Source organism: Corapipo altera, unplaced genomic scaffold (genome assembly GCF_003945725.1).
Source record: "Corapipo altera isolate COAL_440 unplaced genomic scaffold, ASM394572v1 161, whole genome shotgun sequence".
NCBI classification, from domain to species: domain Eukaryota; kingdom Metazoa; phylum Chordata; class Aves; order Passeriformes; family Pipridae; genus Corapipo; species Corapipo altera.
In genome coordinates, this window is record NW_020884979.1 from 700,987 (window position 1) to 714,083 (window position 13,097).

The 13,097-nt window shown below is 50.9% G+C and overlaps 1 protein-coding gene across 2 annotated transcripts in view; it reads left to right on the top strand.

The window, feature by feature from the left end:
* The first annotated feature begins 3,540 nt into the window (after positions 1–3,540).
* The window catches only part of PAPSS2 (3'-phosphoadenosine 5'-phosphosulfate synthase 2), a 28,443-nt gene continuing 18,886 nt past the window's right edge, over positions 3,541–13,097 (top strand). For both annotated transcript variants that reach the window (XM_027665575.1, XM_027665576.1), the window contains exon 1: positions 3,541–3,604. In XM_027665575.1, the coding sequence (XP_027521376.1) occupies positions 3,584–3,604 (21 nt within the window). In that variant the 5' untranslated portion in view covers positions 3,541–3,583. The remainder of the gene's footprint in view (positions 3,605–13,097) is intronic.

Here is a 13,097-nt window from a genome sequence, read left to right on the forward strand (position 1 = left end):
CAGGAAGATGGCTGTAGCAAAGGCCTCCCATGCAGCTGCCCACTGGGCCTGTGGTGGTTACACAGGCTTTGCTCTCTGGGGGTCCTGTTGGTGTAACAGGTCACACAGTGGGCTCTGAGAGAGCTTTTGGTCAAGGGATTTATTGTCTCTCTGAGATCAGGGTGTTGGGGCAGTACAGACTTCCTGAGGAGGTACTGAGTCCACATGCATGAGGGCAGGTACCCAGAGCATGACTTTCTTCTGTCCCTCCCACTAGGGAAAGGAACGAGTCTCCCATCCTGTAAGCGTGGTGAGAATATTCCCTGGAATCACAGAATCATAGAATGGGTTGGGTTGGAAGGGACATTAAAACTCATCCAGTCCCACCCCCTGCCATGGGCAGGGACACCTCCCACTAGCCCAGGTTGCTCCAAGCCCCGTGCAACCTTGGACACTTCCAGGGATGGGGCAGCCACAGCTTCTCTGGGCAACCTGGGCCAGGGCCTCACCACCCTCAAAGGGAAGAATTTTATCCCAATATCCCATCTAACCCTGCCCTCTGGCAGTTGGAAAGCCATTCCTCCTTGTTTTGGCACTCCAGGCCCTTGGAAATAGTCTCTCTCCATCTTTCCTCTTGGCCTCTTCAGGCCCTGGAAGGCCACAATCAGATCACCCCAAAGCTTCTCCTCTCCAGGCTGAACAATCCCAACTCTCCCAGCCTTTCCTCCCAGCAGAGCTGCTCCATCCTCTTGGTGCCTCCTCTGGACTCTCTCCAGCAGCTCCATGTCCTTGCTGTGCTGTTCCCAGGGCTGGAGCAGCTCTGCAGGGGGGTCTCACCTGAGAGATGCAGAGGGGCAGATCCCCCCTGCCCTGCTGGCCTTAGGTAACAGTGCTGTGAGTTGCCAAATCATTCCTGAAGGTGCTTTTTGTCAAGCAAGGCAGCTGCTCAAGTGCCCTTTTCTTTCCATCTGGAGAGATTTTGCCCCCATGTCTGCTCTGCTGGAGTGCTGCTGCTTCTCCCAGCTGTGCCAGCTGAAGTTCTTGCAGCTTATTCAAGAGCCCAAGAAGTCCATGAAAACTGAGTGTCACTAACATATATGTCTTCTGAGGTAAGCAACTAGATTTTCTTCTTTTTTGCTTAATTTCTGATTCTGTTTCATCATTACTTCCTTGAAAAGCCCACACAAATTAAAACTTGAGGCAATAGCCACATATATTTAGTTATTAGAGGTTTATGTTACAGAAGTTCGTACCATTTTTTGCATTATGCTTGGAAAAAATTGGGGAGAAAAATTCCCTTGATCTTTTGTACACAAAATACTAATTGTCCCAATTCTTAGGAAGGTTGTGAGCAGTCAATTTAATTCCTAGAAGGGAAATAACTTTGAAGTTAGAAATGAAGAATGATGCAACAAATGGAGATCATGTTGACTCATTTTCTGTCTGATAGATATCTGAGGGGAACATGGAGGTGTTACATGGTTTTGATGCTAATTTTTCTGTTACATAGTGACACAAGTTTTTTGTCTTTCCCCTGACCTTTCTACTGCTTACTTTTAGTGAGAACTGCTTTTCCTTCTAAAGTGCCCTCACTGGAACCAGTTGTGTGTCAGGCTGGAATGGTTTAGAGTGGTCAGTGGTTAGAGAGGCCCCTCTTTCTGACTTGTCCTCATGGACACCTTCTTGCTGCTCCTTGTTCTTCAGTAAATGTATTTCCCCCCTTGCTTTGGTCTGTTGAGCACGTTTTACTGAAGGTACACAGAGGCAAAGTAACACAGAAAGGCTGTAAAGATGTGAGCTTAAAATTCATCCCACAGAAGCAGAATATTAAATTTTTTTATCCAACTAAACAAACAAAAAAAACACCTTAAAAATAATACTTATAGGAATCAAAATGCACAACTGACTCATCAGAGATGACTTTCAGTCATTTAACTTGTCTTTCTCCTGGTGTCCTCCAGTGGATGAGATGTGGGCTGTGTCCTGTCCAGGCAATGGTTGTGGGAGGGTTCCTTGTGCCAGATGTGCTTTTCCAATGGATATTGTGTTGGGGCTCATTTTCCTGTTCTTCCAACTTTGCTGTATTGATTTTTATGGCAGAAACTTTAATCTGCCCTTCACTGAGGAAAAACCCCAACCCAGTGTAAGGAAAAGCACGAAACAAGTGATGCTAAAAAGTGACCCTGGTATTATTTAGCTGAGCTAATCCCGAATGTAATGCCATGGGTTTAACTGGAATTACACTGGGGATTAGTTCAGTTGATAGCTGATTGCACTCTAATAGCTGCCTGGCTCCAGGACTTGGTTGACTAGGTGCTGCTCGCCTCCTCCCAGCCCCATTCCTTCACTTCCATGTTTTCCCTGCTCCCACGGCAGAGCCCAGTTCTTCTTCCAACAGGACCTCATTTGAGGAACCCCATTTATTCCACTGTCTCCCCTTTCACCTCTCCCCTGGGGTTTCCCACTTTCTGTTTTAAGGACAAGCCTTCCCTTGGTGAGCCTTGCAAAATGCCACCACTTTTTTCCTCTTTCACTGAGGGGCTTCACTCAGGGCATCCTGACTTTAAACTGCTGGAATGAAGGACAGAGGTGGAACAGGAGTGTTTTTATGGGGAGGGACATGCACAGCTGGTGGTGGTTGTGTGCTGAACAGGTACTAGGAGCAGCCCAGAGTAGGCTCAGCATGTTGGACCTGTCTGATAGATATCTAAGAGCACTCGCTCTTCTGGGCACGATGAGAGGTGAGTTATCTCCTCCTAGAGGAGAGGCAGCACAGTGTGCACAGCCGTCCTGATAGCCCTGGGCTGGATCCATGGATGGATGGGGGTGGATCAGGAGATAGTGGTCAGAGGACATGTGCCATGCTGGATCAGGCTGTGCATCCCCAGGTGCAGAATTACACACCCATGGGGATCATTTCTTCCTGTCTCTGGCTCCCGGGCCATCCCAAGGATGAACCGTGGTTTCCCTCCTCCAGCACACTGCCAGTCCTCTGGTTCAGCAGCATCCTGGGATTCGAGCTTTTCCAGTGGTGGAAAATGGCAGATTTGGGGTGAAGCTGTCAGCTGTGGTGTTTCTGCTCCCCTCACCTGCTGAGCTTTGCGTGCTGATAGACCCTCTGTTTCTTTTAAACTTTCTTTGCCATTTTGGCCAAACACTCAGGGACTATCCTCCAGCACTGCTTGGTCTTAGACATCATCATCATCATCATTCTTATCCATATCATCCTCCTCCTCCTCATCATCATCATTCTTATCCTTACCATCATCCTCCAGAGGTGACTTTTCGAGTCGTTTCGTGCAGGCTCTTGTTCCTGCTCTCCCTGCCGGAGCCCGGACTGGTCGGAGCTGATTTTAGGGCAACTCTACGCTGTTGCCCAGCGCGCCGGGAGGGTTCGCCGTGCCCGCGGTGCCTCTGCCCTGGCGGGTGGGTGACACGTCCCCCCGGGTGCCGGAGCGCCCTGCCCGCTGCCCCGGGGGGGGCCGGGCCGGAGGAGGCGGCGGCGGGGGCGGGCACAGGGCGAGAGGGGCCGGCCCAGGGCCGCGCTACGTGTCGCCGAGCCCTTATAGCCCCGGCCCGCCCGGCCCTGCGCGCCGCCCGCACCATGTCGAGCCGGGAGCACACGGTAGGGACGCGCCGGGGCCGGGCGGGGTGGGGGGGTCCTGCCGAGCCCCATCTGCCCCGGAGCCCCCGGAGGGACGCGGGATGATATCCCCGTGGGCATCCAGCGCCTCCGGGAGCCGGGGCGGCAGAGCATCCCCCCGGGGATGCCGAGGATGGGAGGACGCTCTCGGCGCCGGGCAGGGGCGTGCCCGGCCGTGCCGAGGGTTGGCCGCGCATCCCTGCGAGGATTCCCTGCGAGGATGCCCCGCACCTGCCCCGCCGAGCCACGGGCTGCCCGCTGCCGGGATCCCCGCGGAGGGCAGCGAGAAGGCTGAGCCTCGCTCCTCGCGTGGCTTTTTGGGCGTCCTCTGCCCCGCTCGCACCCCGGGGAAGGGAGGGAGCCTGGCGAGAGCCACTCGCCACCGCCGATGGGCTCCCAGCACCCTGCTTTAAAAATATAACGCGCGCAGGGCGATGAAAAATAAGCATAGCCAGGGCAGAGTTCAGTTAGAAATTAAAATTGCAAATCGCAGTCGGAGCCAGAAGTCGCTTTCCGCTTGCCAGCTGCCCTCCCTTACTTCTCGGATTTGGGATGCGAGCCCCGGGTCCCTCCGGCTGCGCCATACGTTTTCCAGGTTTTAAATCAGAACCAGAAGAAATCTTGACGTAAGTCTTTCAGGCTGCTGTTGCTGGTTGATTTTTACTTCTTTTTTTTTTTTTTTTTTCTTCACTTCATCGTACAGTTTTTCAGATGCGTTTTGAGCACCCTGGTAATGCGTGCGGGTGGGAATGCAACCAAAACCACGCGGAACAAAGCGCGCCTGTGCAGCCGGGTGTTCTCGGGCACGCGAAAACCTGTGGTTTAGGGATTATTTCAGGGAGGGGAGGTGCAAGCTCTGAGCTGTGCATGGGAGTTCTGTTTATTGCTGTGTGACAGGAGAGAGGCATTACTGAACTTCCAGAATAATCCCTCTCCTTTGCCTCCACCCTTAGCTGAAAAAATGACCTTTATAAGCAAGTTTGCGGCTGACCTTTGTACGGTGACTGTCAAAACAGATCCTATCTGGGTGACAGTTGTGGGCGGATTTTCGTGTGCTTATCTGCCAGGTATCTGATGGACTGAGAAAAGGCGTGATTTCACTAATTACCAGAGGTTTTGGGGATGGTGGTGAAATGGTGATGTCCCATTAGCGGTGTTGCACAGAGCAGTGAAGGAAGTTCTCTCCCCTCACGCAACCTCAGCGGCTTCTCGGTTTCAGCCATCTCCAGCTGATATCAAAGGCGCGGGATGAGGGATTTCCCTTTGATAGGGATCCTTTGATCAGCACGATTATTTGCGTGTGCACGTGGACGATTTCTCCTGACACCTTTTGTAGCTGCAGCCGAGGCAGTTCCACTAGAAAGTGAAGACGGGACACACAATAATTTGCCCTGTTAAGATGGGTACAGCAGTAGGGATTGCCCCCTTCTTAATCCCCATTCTTCATTCTCCCAGTTACATGAATCGTTATTACTCCTAAAAATCCCCGTTACTAATAAAATCCCAGTTTTACCACGTTCCCATGACGTGGGTGGTGTGTTCATGTTTCTCCCACAGCCCAGGTTTCGTGAGGCTGGATGTTAGCAGCATTTTGCACTGGATGAGAGTATGCCAGAGCTGGGATTTGCAGGTGATGTTGATCAGCTGTGAGCCTCTGAAAGGCATAGCAGTGCCACCTGTGGCAAGATGGACAGCTGTGTTATTTGACTGTGCTCCTCCTTTTGCAAATTGAATAATTAGAAGCCCAGGTTTTAAATCCAAAATTCAGCCTGAATGCCCTTTGGAGTTTGAGGATGCTTTGGGTTGCATTTATTAATAGAAGCTTCTGGTAGGGTATAGAGAAGAAAACTTAAAATTTTTTTGCTTCTGCATGTGTTGTCCTTAAAAATGAACATGGCTCCTTAATTCTACCTTGTCTGAGGACTCAAAACTTGGTGTGCAGGAATCTCTCTGGCTGGTTAGTTTGGAAATGCTTTCTGCTCTTTGTTTCTGCTCACAACGTTGCAAGAGGCGTGAAGTCCTCTGTGTGCCAGGCAGTGTCCTCCTGTTCCCAGACCTCACTGACAGAGAACATTTATTACTGACCTGTTTCAGGACTGACTTTTGGGGGAGAAGAACGTTCTTTAACGATGACCTTAAAGGCCTAATGTTCCTCACACAGCCCTCCTGTGTGCTCGGAGGCAAAACCCAGCTCTCAGGAGCGAGCACACGGTGAAGGAGTTGCAGCGAGGAAGGTGGAGCTGCGGGACTGCCCTTGTTTATTGTGTGGGCTCCTGCACAGCGTGGTATTCAGGGCTGAGGGCTTCTTTTAGCTCTGTCCAAACAGCAGCCTGTTCTCCCTCCACCTGCGGCGTCCCTGGTATTTCCGCAGCTCGGCCCCGTCTCCCCGCCGGGCAGCGTTTCCAGGAGGATACAGATGGTGCACTGTGCTCCAGGCAAGTTGGCCACGGAGCCCAAAGCCACAGGCACGGCCTGGGAAGGGCTGGCCCCTCGCTGGGGTGACTGCCTGCGTGGCTTTGTGTCCCTGTGGGCGCATGGAAAATGCAGCTCAATGCTTCTCGTGGGATGGAGGCGTTGGGAGTTCTGCCCCTGGCAGGGGAACGTCCTGAGTTTCTCTTCCAGGTGCTTAGGGCAGAATGAGAGCCTGGTGCTGAAACTGCCCTTTTCAGGGTGAGTGTCACAGCTTTGTGAGCCCCCTGCTCTTGTCATGGCATCTCCAGGAATCCCACTGGAGTGTGGCATCCCTCGCTTTCACCAGGATGCTGCCACTGGAGCCTGATGGGTCACAAAGCTGTAACTTCTGCTAATTCACTTTTGTTTGTGTAGGGCTTATGTGCAAATGGTGTGGGCTTATATAAATTTATTTAAAGAGAAGGGAAAAAAACCCACAAGCTCAGATGACAACCCTGAAGAAAGAGGCTTAGTTTCTTTGCCTAAAAACAACTCTCGTGTTGAAAAGACTGGAGCCACGGGGCAGAGTTCAGATGGACTGAGGGATATCCCAGGCAGAGCAGTAGCATGTGTACAGCTTCATCAATTTAATTGCTAAGCAACATAGAAGAAAAAGCTTATTTAAAAACCCAGGCCATGTGTTTATCTCCTCTCACGCTTCCTCTTAACTGTTGCCTTGAACACAAAGAGCAAAACACCTTTAAAGGTGTTTATTTTCCAAGCAGTTGTGAGTAGCTCAGCTGTTCACTGACACTTGTCCAGGTGACAGTGCACCCTGATTCCGGGGAATTAGTGTGGCTTGCTCTGGGTTGAATTACTCAAGGAAGCGCTTCTCACGTTTTATCCAGCAAGTCACAAGCCTCGCTCTTACAGCATGATTTATTTTGTGAAATGCAGTGCCTAACTCATTGCACCATGACAGTCAGAGGGGATTGTTTTCCTGCTGCTCATCACGTGCTTAGGATTTCTTGGTTTATATTCTATTACTTTTTTTTGCTTTACATCTGTTTTCTTTGAAGATCAGGGAAAGCTGAGGTGATTAACTTTTGTTAACTGTAGCTCTCTCCCCTTTTCTCCTCGTTTCTTTTGAAGCCCTTTGCTATTAACAAGTTCCCTTTCCAGTTTGTTGCTCACACCTTGCTGTTTCATTCACTTGGGCTGCCCCAAGACCCTGTTTGGTAACAATATCCTGCTCTGTTGGGGAATTGCAGGGAAGAAAAGCCAGAAAAAGTTGCAGTCTTCTAAATATGAGTGCCTTTTTCTTTCCATGACTGAGCCCTGCAGGGGTTGGGGAGTTAAATAACCACCTTGGTGTGGTCCAGCCCCAGAAGCTGCAAGCTGGGGACCTTGGTGGACCTTCCCCAAGTGCAGGAGGGCTTGTCTGGTGTTCCCTGGCAGTGCCATGGCAGCAGGAGCAGCAGGGTGTGTTTTCCAAGGAGCTGCGTGGACAGACCATCTGCCAGGACTGCAGAAGGATGTGCACATGGAAAAATGGAAGGGTTTTTCTGCTGGGATGGGTGGTTCCTGCCTGAACACCCCTTCCCTCTGAGGAGAGGGGCAGACAGGGCAGGCCTGATCCCTGCAGGTGAGCTTGGAGGTTAATCTTTTGCTTTCCCAGTAGGAGCAGTGGTTCTGCAGGACATCTCCATCTCCCAGGGGTCACCAGCTGAGCTGCTGCTGGGGGTTGCTGGGGTGGTGCCATCTGGGGTGGTGGCTTTGAGTCAGTATGTCCCTCCTGTCCTGCTCCTGAACTCCTGGATAAACACACCCTCCAGCCTCATCAGCTTTTCGGGATGCACAGATGAAGTCACAGCCAGTTACAAATCCGTGTCAAAACCCGTGACACGGGCAGAGGTTTCCATCCATGCCCTCCCTGGGCAGCCCCTACAAGATCTTTGAGGCAAGATAAATGATGTTGAAGACCCCACACTACCCAGACATGTGCAGTGCAGCTGCAGCTTAGATTTAGGCCACGGGGATTTTGTTCTTCTGGAGGGTTTTCAAGAGAAACACTGGCATACTTGCTTTTTATTTTTGTTTGTTTTTTTTGTTTTTACTGGGCTAATGTTGATCCTGGAGGGTGTCTCGAAATAGAAATGAAAAGACCTTGCCTATCTGAAACTAGGTGTTTTAGATAAACTTCCAGCTGTATGTGCCCACCAGAAGATAAGTGGCATGCATGCAGGGCCTGTGTTAATGCTGGTCCTGCTATGCCCTGCCTAGGACTTGTACTTTGGTCACGCTGCTCCTACACTTTGATATCTTAAAAAGTCCATTAAGAGGGAGGCTGTGCAGTTCAGGTGTGCATTTATGAATTTTCTGTTATCGTGAGCAGGGTGACTAATGGTTATCTCTGATTGAGCTCTGAATCACAGCTGGGGGAAGTGAGAAGTAGTTCCTTAATGGTTTCACAGCTTAATAATTTCCAAGGGGAAATTTACCCCGAGTGTATCATTAACAGAAGGAGGGATGCGAAAGGCCCGGTTCAGGTGTTCTGTGCTGGGCCTGCGTCACGAAATGGGGTGTGGGAAGTTGGGATTTGCCTGTGGGGCCGGTAGTTCCTTGGCAGCCCTGCCTCCCATCCCTCACAGAGCGGTCCTTGCTCCTTTACTTGCAGCTTGGCTCAGTTCCAGTGATATGTGTCAAAAGCTTTGTTTGCTGACTCGGTGCCAACACGAGCTTGAGAAAGGAGTTGGTTTGCATAGATTTGGTTTGATATTTTTGGTGTTTTGGTTTTTTTTTTTAGATGCAGCACTTGGTGGTTTGTTGGGATGAGCTTTTTTTGTGCGCTGTTGGAAAACAACCGTCCGTACCTACATTTCCAAGACTTTCTGACCTCGAGGTCTTCGCGGCCTCTCTGGCAGAACAAAATGTTTTCTTCGATATCAAACCCTTTTTTAGCTTCCCATTGTGGTGCAAAAAAGTGTGTCGGGCAGGAGGTCATTTTTCAGGCCTGCCCAGCCCTTCTGATGGGAAGATCATTAGGCTCTGCTGCCAGAGAGTGTGGGAAGAGGGGGAAAAAACCCTTGTTTTAGAGGAGGGTTTTATAGAGGGCCACTGTGGGGGATCTGAGTTGTGGGTTTGCCTCTGGGAATGATGTGGATGAGTCCCCATGGCCGTGGCTGGGGCAGCTCATTGCACCTGCCCTCGTCTCTGTAAAGCTGGTCTGAGGCCACGGGATGGATGTGAGGAGTGTTGAGCTCTCAGAGGTGCAGCCTGAAGTCCAGGGGAGCTGCTCAAACGTGTGTCACTTTTATGTCTTAAATGTTGTGTGGGATCTCGAGTCTTCATCTGCTGTTGGCCTTACTCTGGGCTACTCTTCCACGGCTGTAAAACTGGGGATGATGCCACCCTTAGAGAGATACTGGGAGTTTTCATGAACTTCTGAGGGACCAATTAACAGTAATCTCCAAGGAAAACGTGTAACTGCCCTTCAGCAAGCCTTGGAACAGCGTGGAATGACGAAGATCTGTACCTACACCTGGTTTAGGGAGGGATGATGGAAATGCCAAGTAGCCACTCATTCAGGAAGGGTACAACATTCTTGGTGCTGCCTTAGGCCAGGCTCTGGGTAACCCCCTGTGCACTCATGTGATTAAAAGCCCGTCTTGCAGCTTGTGGGGGTCAGATGCACAGGGAGATGGGTCAGGAAACCTTCATCCTGCCACCTCCAAACTCGAGTCTTCAACTTGGACGTGTCTCCTGCAGCTCGTTGTGCAGGGTGGCACAGTCAGTGGTGTGACAAGGAAAACAAGCCTGTCTTCATCCAGCAGAAATTCCAAGGGGACTGAGGAGGTACTGAGTGACAGGGAGGCTTGTTTGGCTCCATCTGTTGATTCCAGCAGCAACCAAGAGTGGGAGCCAGGCGAGACTTTATGGCTGGGACACCACAGTTCATTGTCCACCCTTCCACTGATTTGTGACCCGAGGTACCAGAGGCCAGGCCTTTCTTCCTGATAGCGTTGGATGAACTTTCCTTCCATGAATTCATCGTAATGATTTCTTCCAGCCAAGTGAACTTTTGCCCTCCCCATTTAATCGTGTCCTCAGCGGTGGTTCTGGCCAAGCTTCCCTGCGCTCCTTCCTCCTGCTGCTTTTGCACTTTGCAAACCTTAACAGAGTTGCTGAGGTTGAGAGAGATCTCCTGTTGCCTGCTGGTGGCCATCCAGCATTGCAGAGTCAAGCACACGGGGTTCCAGATGCCGGGTTCAAGACTGAGCATCCAGCCTGAGGCAGGGAGAGGCACTGTGAGACCCACTCTGGGCTTGAGTCCAGCTTTTTTCTTTCATCAGGCTGCTGAGATGTCCTGTAGAGGAGAAGTGATGCAGGAGGATTAGTTCTTTTACAGAATCATGGAATCATTTAGGTTGGAAAAGACCTCTGAGATCGAATCCACCCTGTGCCCAGTCCCCACCTTGTCCCCCAGCCCAGAGCACTGAGTGCCACGGCCAGGCCTTCCTGGGACACCTCCAGGGATGGGGACTCCAAACCTCCCTGGGCAGCCCCTGCCAATGTCTAATCAAGTCTTCTGTGAAGAAATTCCTTCTGATGCCCAACCTGACCCTCCCCTGGCACAGCTTAAGGCCTCTTCCTCTCATCCTGTTGGTGGTTACCTGGGAGAAGAGACCAGTTCCCCCCCGGCTCCCCCCTCCTGTCAGGGACTTGCAGAGCCAGAAGGTCCCCCCTGAGCCTCCTTTTCTCCAGGCTGAGCCCCCCCAGCTCCCTCAGCTGCTCCTGCTGCTCCAGCCCCTTCCCCAGCTTCGTTGCCCTTCTCTGGATTTGGAAATACATGCATTTTAAAACCTGATGAAGCTGCTTGAAATCTTGATCCTCTGTAGCTCCCACTGCTTATGAACCCCTAGAGCCTCTCTAAAGGTGCAGGATTTCTCTCCTGAGAGGGATATATTGGGCATGTTAAAAATGGATACCTTATCCCCATATCATTGAGAGCTGAGCTGGGTTCAACCTGTGCTGGCTGAAAGGGTGGAAGGAGATTCTGCTTTCTGACTTAGGCCCTCTGGACTCACGTGGCATTTCTGATCAGCAGAGCTTGTGTTTCTGGTTGTGTCTTACAATTTAGCTCAGCTGATGGTCTCCTGGCACTGCACTGCAAGTTCTCTTTGCATGGTGCTTGGAGCAGGAGTGCTGGCATGTTTTCAGGGACAGGGTGCCTGTCCTGCCACAGCAGGAGGTGGGACACGTATGGCAGCGTATTTACCGTAGAGAACCACAGCCCAGTAATTAAATTCCTCAATCTCATTTTCAAGTGAAAAGAAATTGATTACCTGTGGATGCAGCTCCTACCTGAAAAGCTCTTTGATACCGAAGTTAATGTGTAGTCAAAATCTGTGCCTTTGTTCTCCTTCCCTCTTGTCCGAGGGACTGATCCTCAGTTTCCCACTCCCATAGCTGGTTGTTTTTCTCCAGAAGAAAGCAGAGAAGCGTGGCCATGTGTCCTGGGTGGGTTTTCCTGGCAGGGGAGCGGTGTTTTGGTGCGGCATTTCCTGAGCAGAAGCTGTTGCTCCATGCAGGGCAGCTCAGGGCTGTCAGTCGTGGCTCTGCCAGGCACAGCTGGATTTGCCAACAGGCTGCACCATCTCTGCTTTTTAACTCGTCATCTACCTTCTGGTCACCTAATTCCCTTTGGTTTAGTTTTCTGGGAGGTTAAATAGATGTGCTTGATCCCTTGCTGTGAGTGTTCAATCCCCAAACTGGGCAAGAACATCGTTTATGTTCCTTTTTTTTTTTTTTTTGCAAGACTTTGGCATTGAGGGTGGTCCCGCAGCCTTGGCACCATCCAGAGTAGCCTTGTGACAGACCCCTGGCATCAAAGCAAGGCAGTTCTCCCTCTGCAATGTCAATCCTATTGTTTGCAAAACGAGCAGGGTTCATTTGGGAGAGATCATTCAGCAGAACCGCTCTGAATATTAAAAATTGGGCAGCCATGGAGGGATTTCGTGTTTATATTGTTATTTTTGTCAGCAGCCGACCAGACGGCTTTGTTTGTCAAATATTTGTTGCCCCTGCAGCTGTCCCTTGGGATTCCAGGAATGAAGATGGGGAAGATTGTTTTTATAACAGCTGGCCTGGCCTTGCAAATTCATCCCGAAAATGCAGGAGCACAGGATGACTCACTGGTTTTTCTGTGAGGAAATTATAGTAGTGACATCATCTAATTCCAAGATAAGGGAACGCCTGAGCTGGGAGCCTTCAGAGAGGCAGATTTTAATGCCCAACCTGCTGGTTTGGACTCACACAGAGTAGAAATCACTGCCTCATGTGCCAAGTGAGCCTGGAACGTGAGCCTGATTTTGTTGATTTTTTTTTTTAATTTATTTTTTTCTTTTTGTACCAAGGCTGTACAGAACTTGATTGTGGCGATCCAAGCCGTGCAAATTTATGCCAAGAAAAAAATATTTGAGCAGCAATCAAAAAAACAAGGTCTTGCCAAGAGCTCAGAAATTCTTGTGGCTTAAGGAAGCAAAAAGAAAAAAAACAAACAAAAAACCCACTTTAGCTGTGACAGCAGCTTGAAAATCCCATGTGGTAGCAGCGTTTGGCATCTCCAACCGTCTGCTTCCGAGCTGAAAGGCTGCTTGTTTCGGGGAACTGGGATGTCCCTGCTGCTCTCCTGAAGGTCTCCTGTGTTACACTCCTGGCAGTGCCCGGGGGTTGAGGTGATGCCAGAAGGAACGGGCATCAGAGGTGGAGGGTGCCAAGGAGCAAGCGAGGTCTGCTGGGGTTTATTCCCAGCGCTGGATGAAGAAAGGAAGGCCAGTCCTGCCTCCAGCCTGGGCAGGGGAGTGCTGGCAACCCCTCAGCCTCAGCGGGGTGTTTGGTGACACGTCCCTGTGTGCTCAGCTCAGGCTGGAAGGAAAACACAACGTTATTCCTGCTCAAGTCCAGGCGGTGGGAGAGGAGACATCCTGAGTGCAGGGAAGAGGGAGAACCACCAGCATGGGAAGCAGGAAGGTGGATACCAGGATGGGAACACCAGCATGGGAAGCAGGAAGGTGGATGGCAC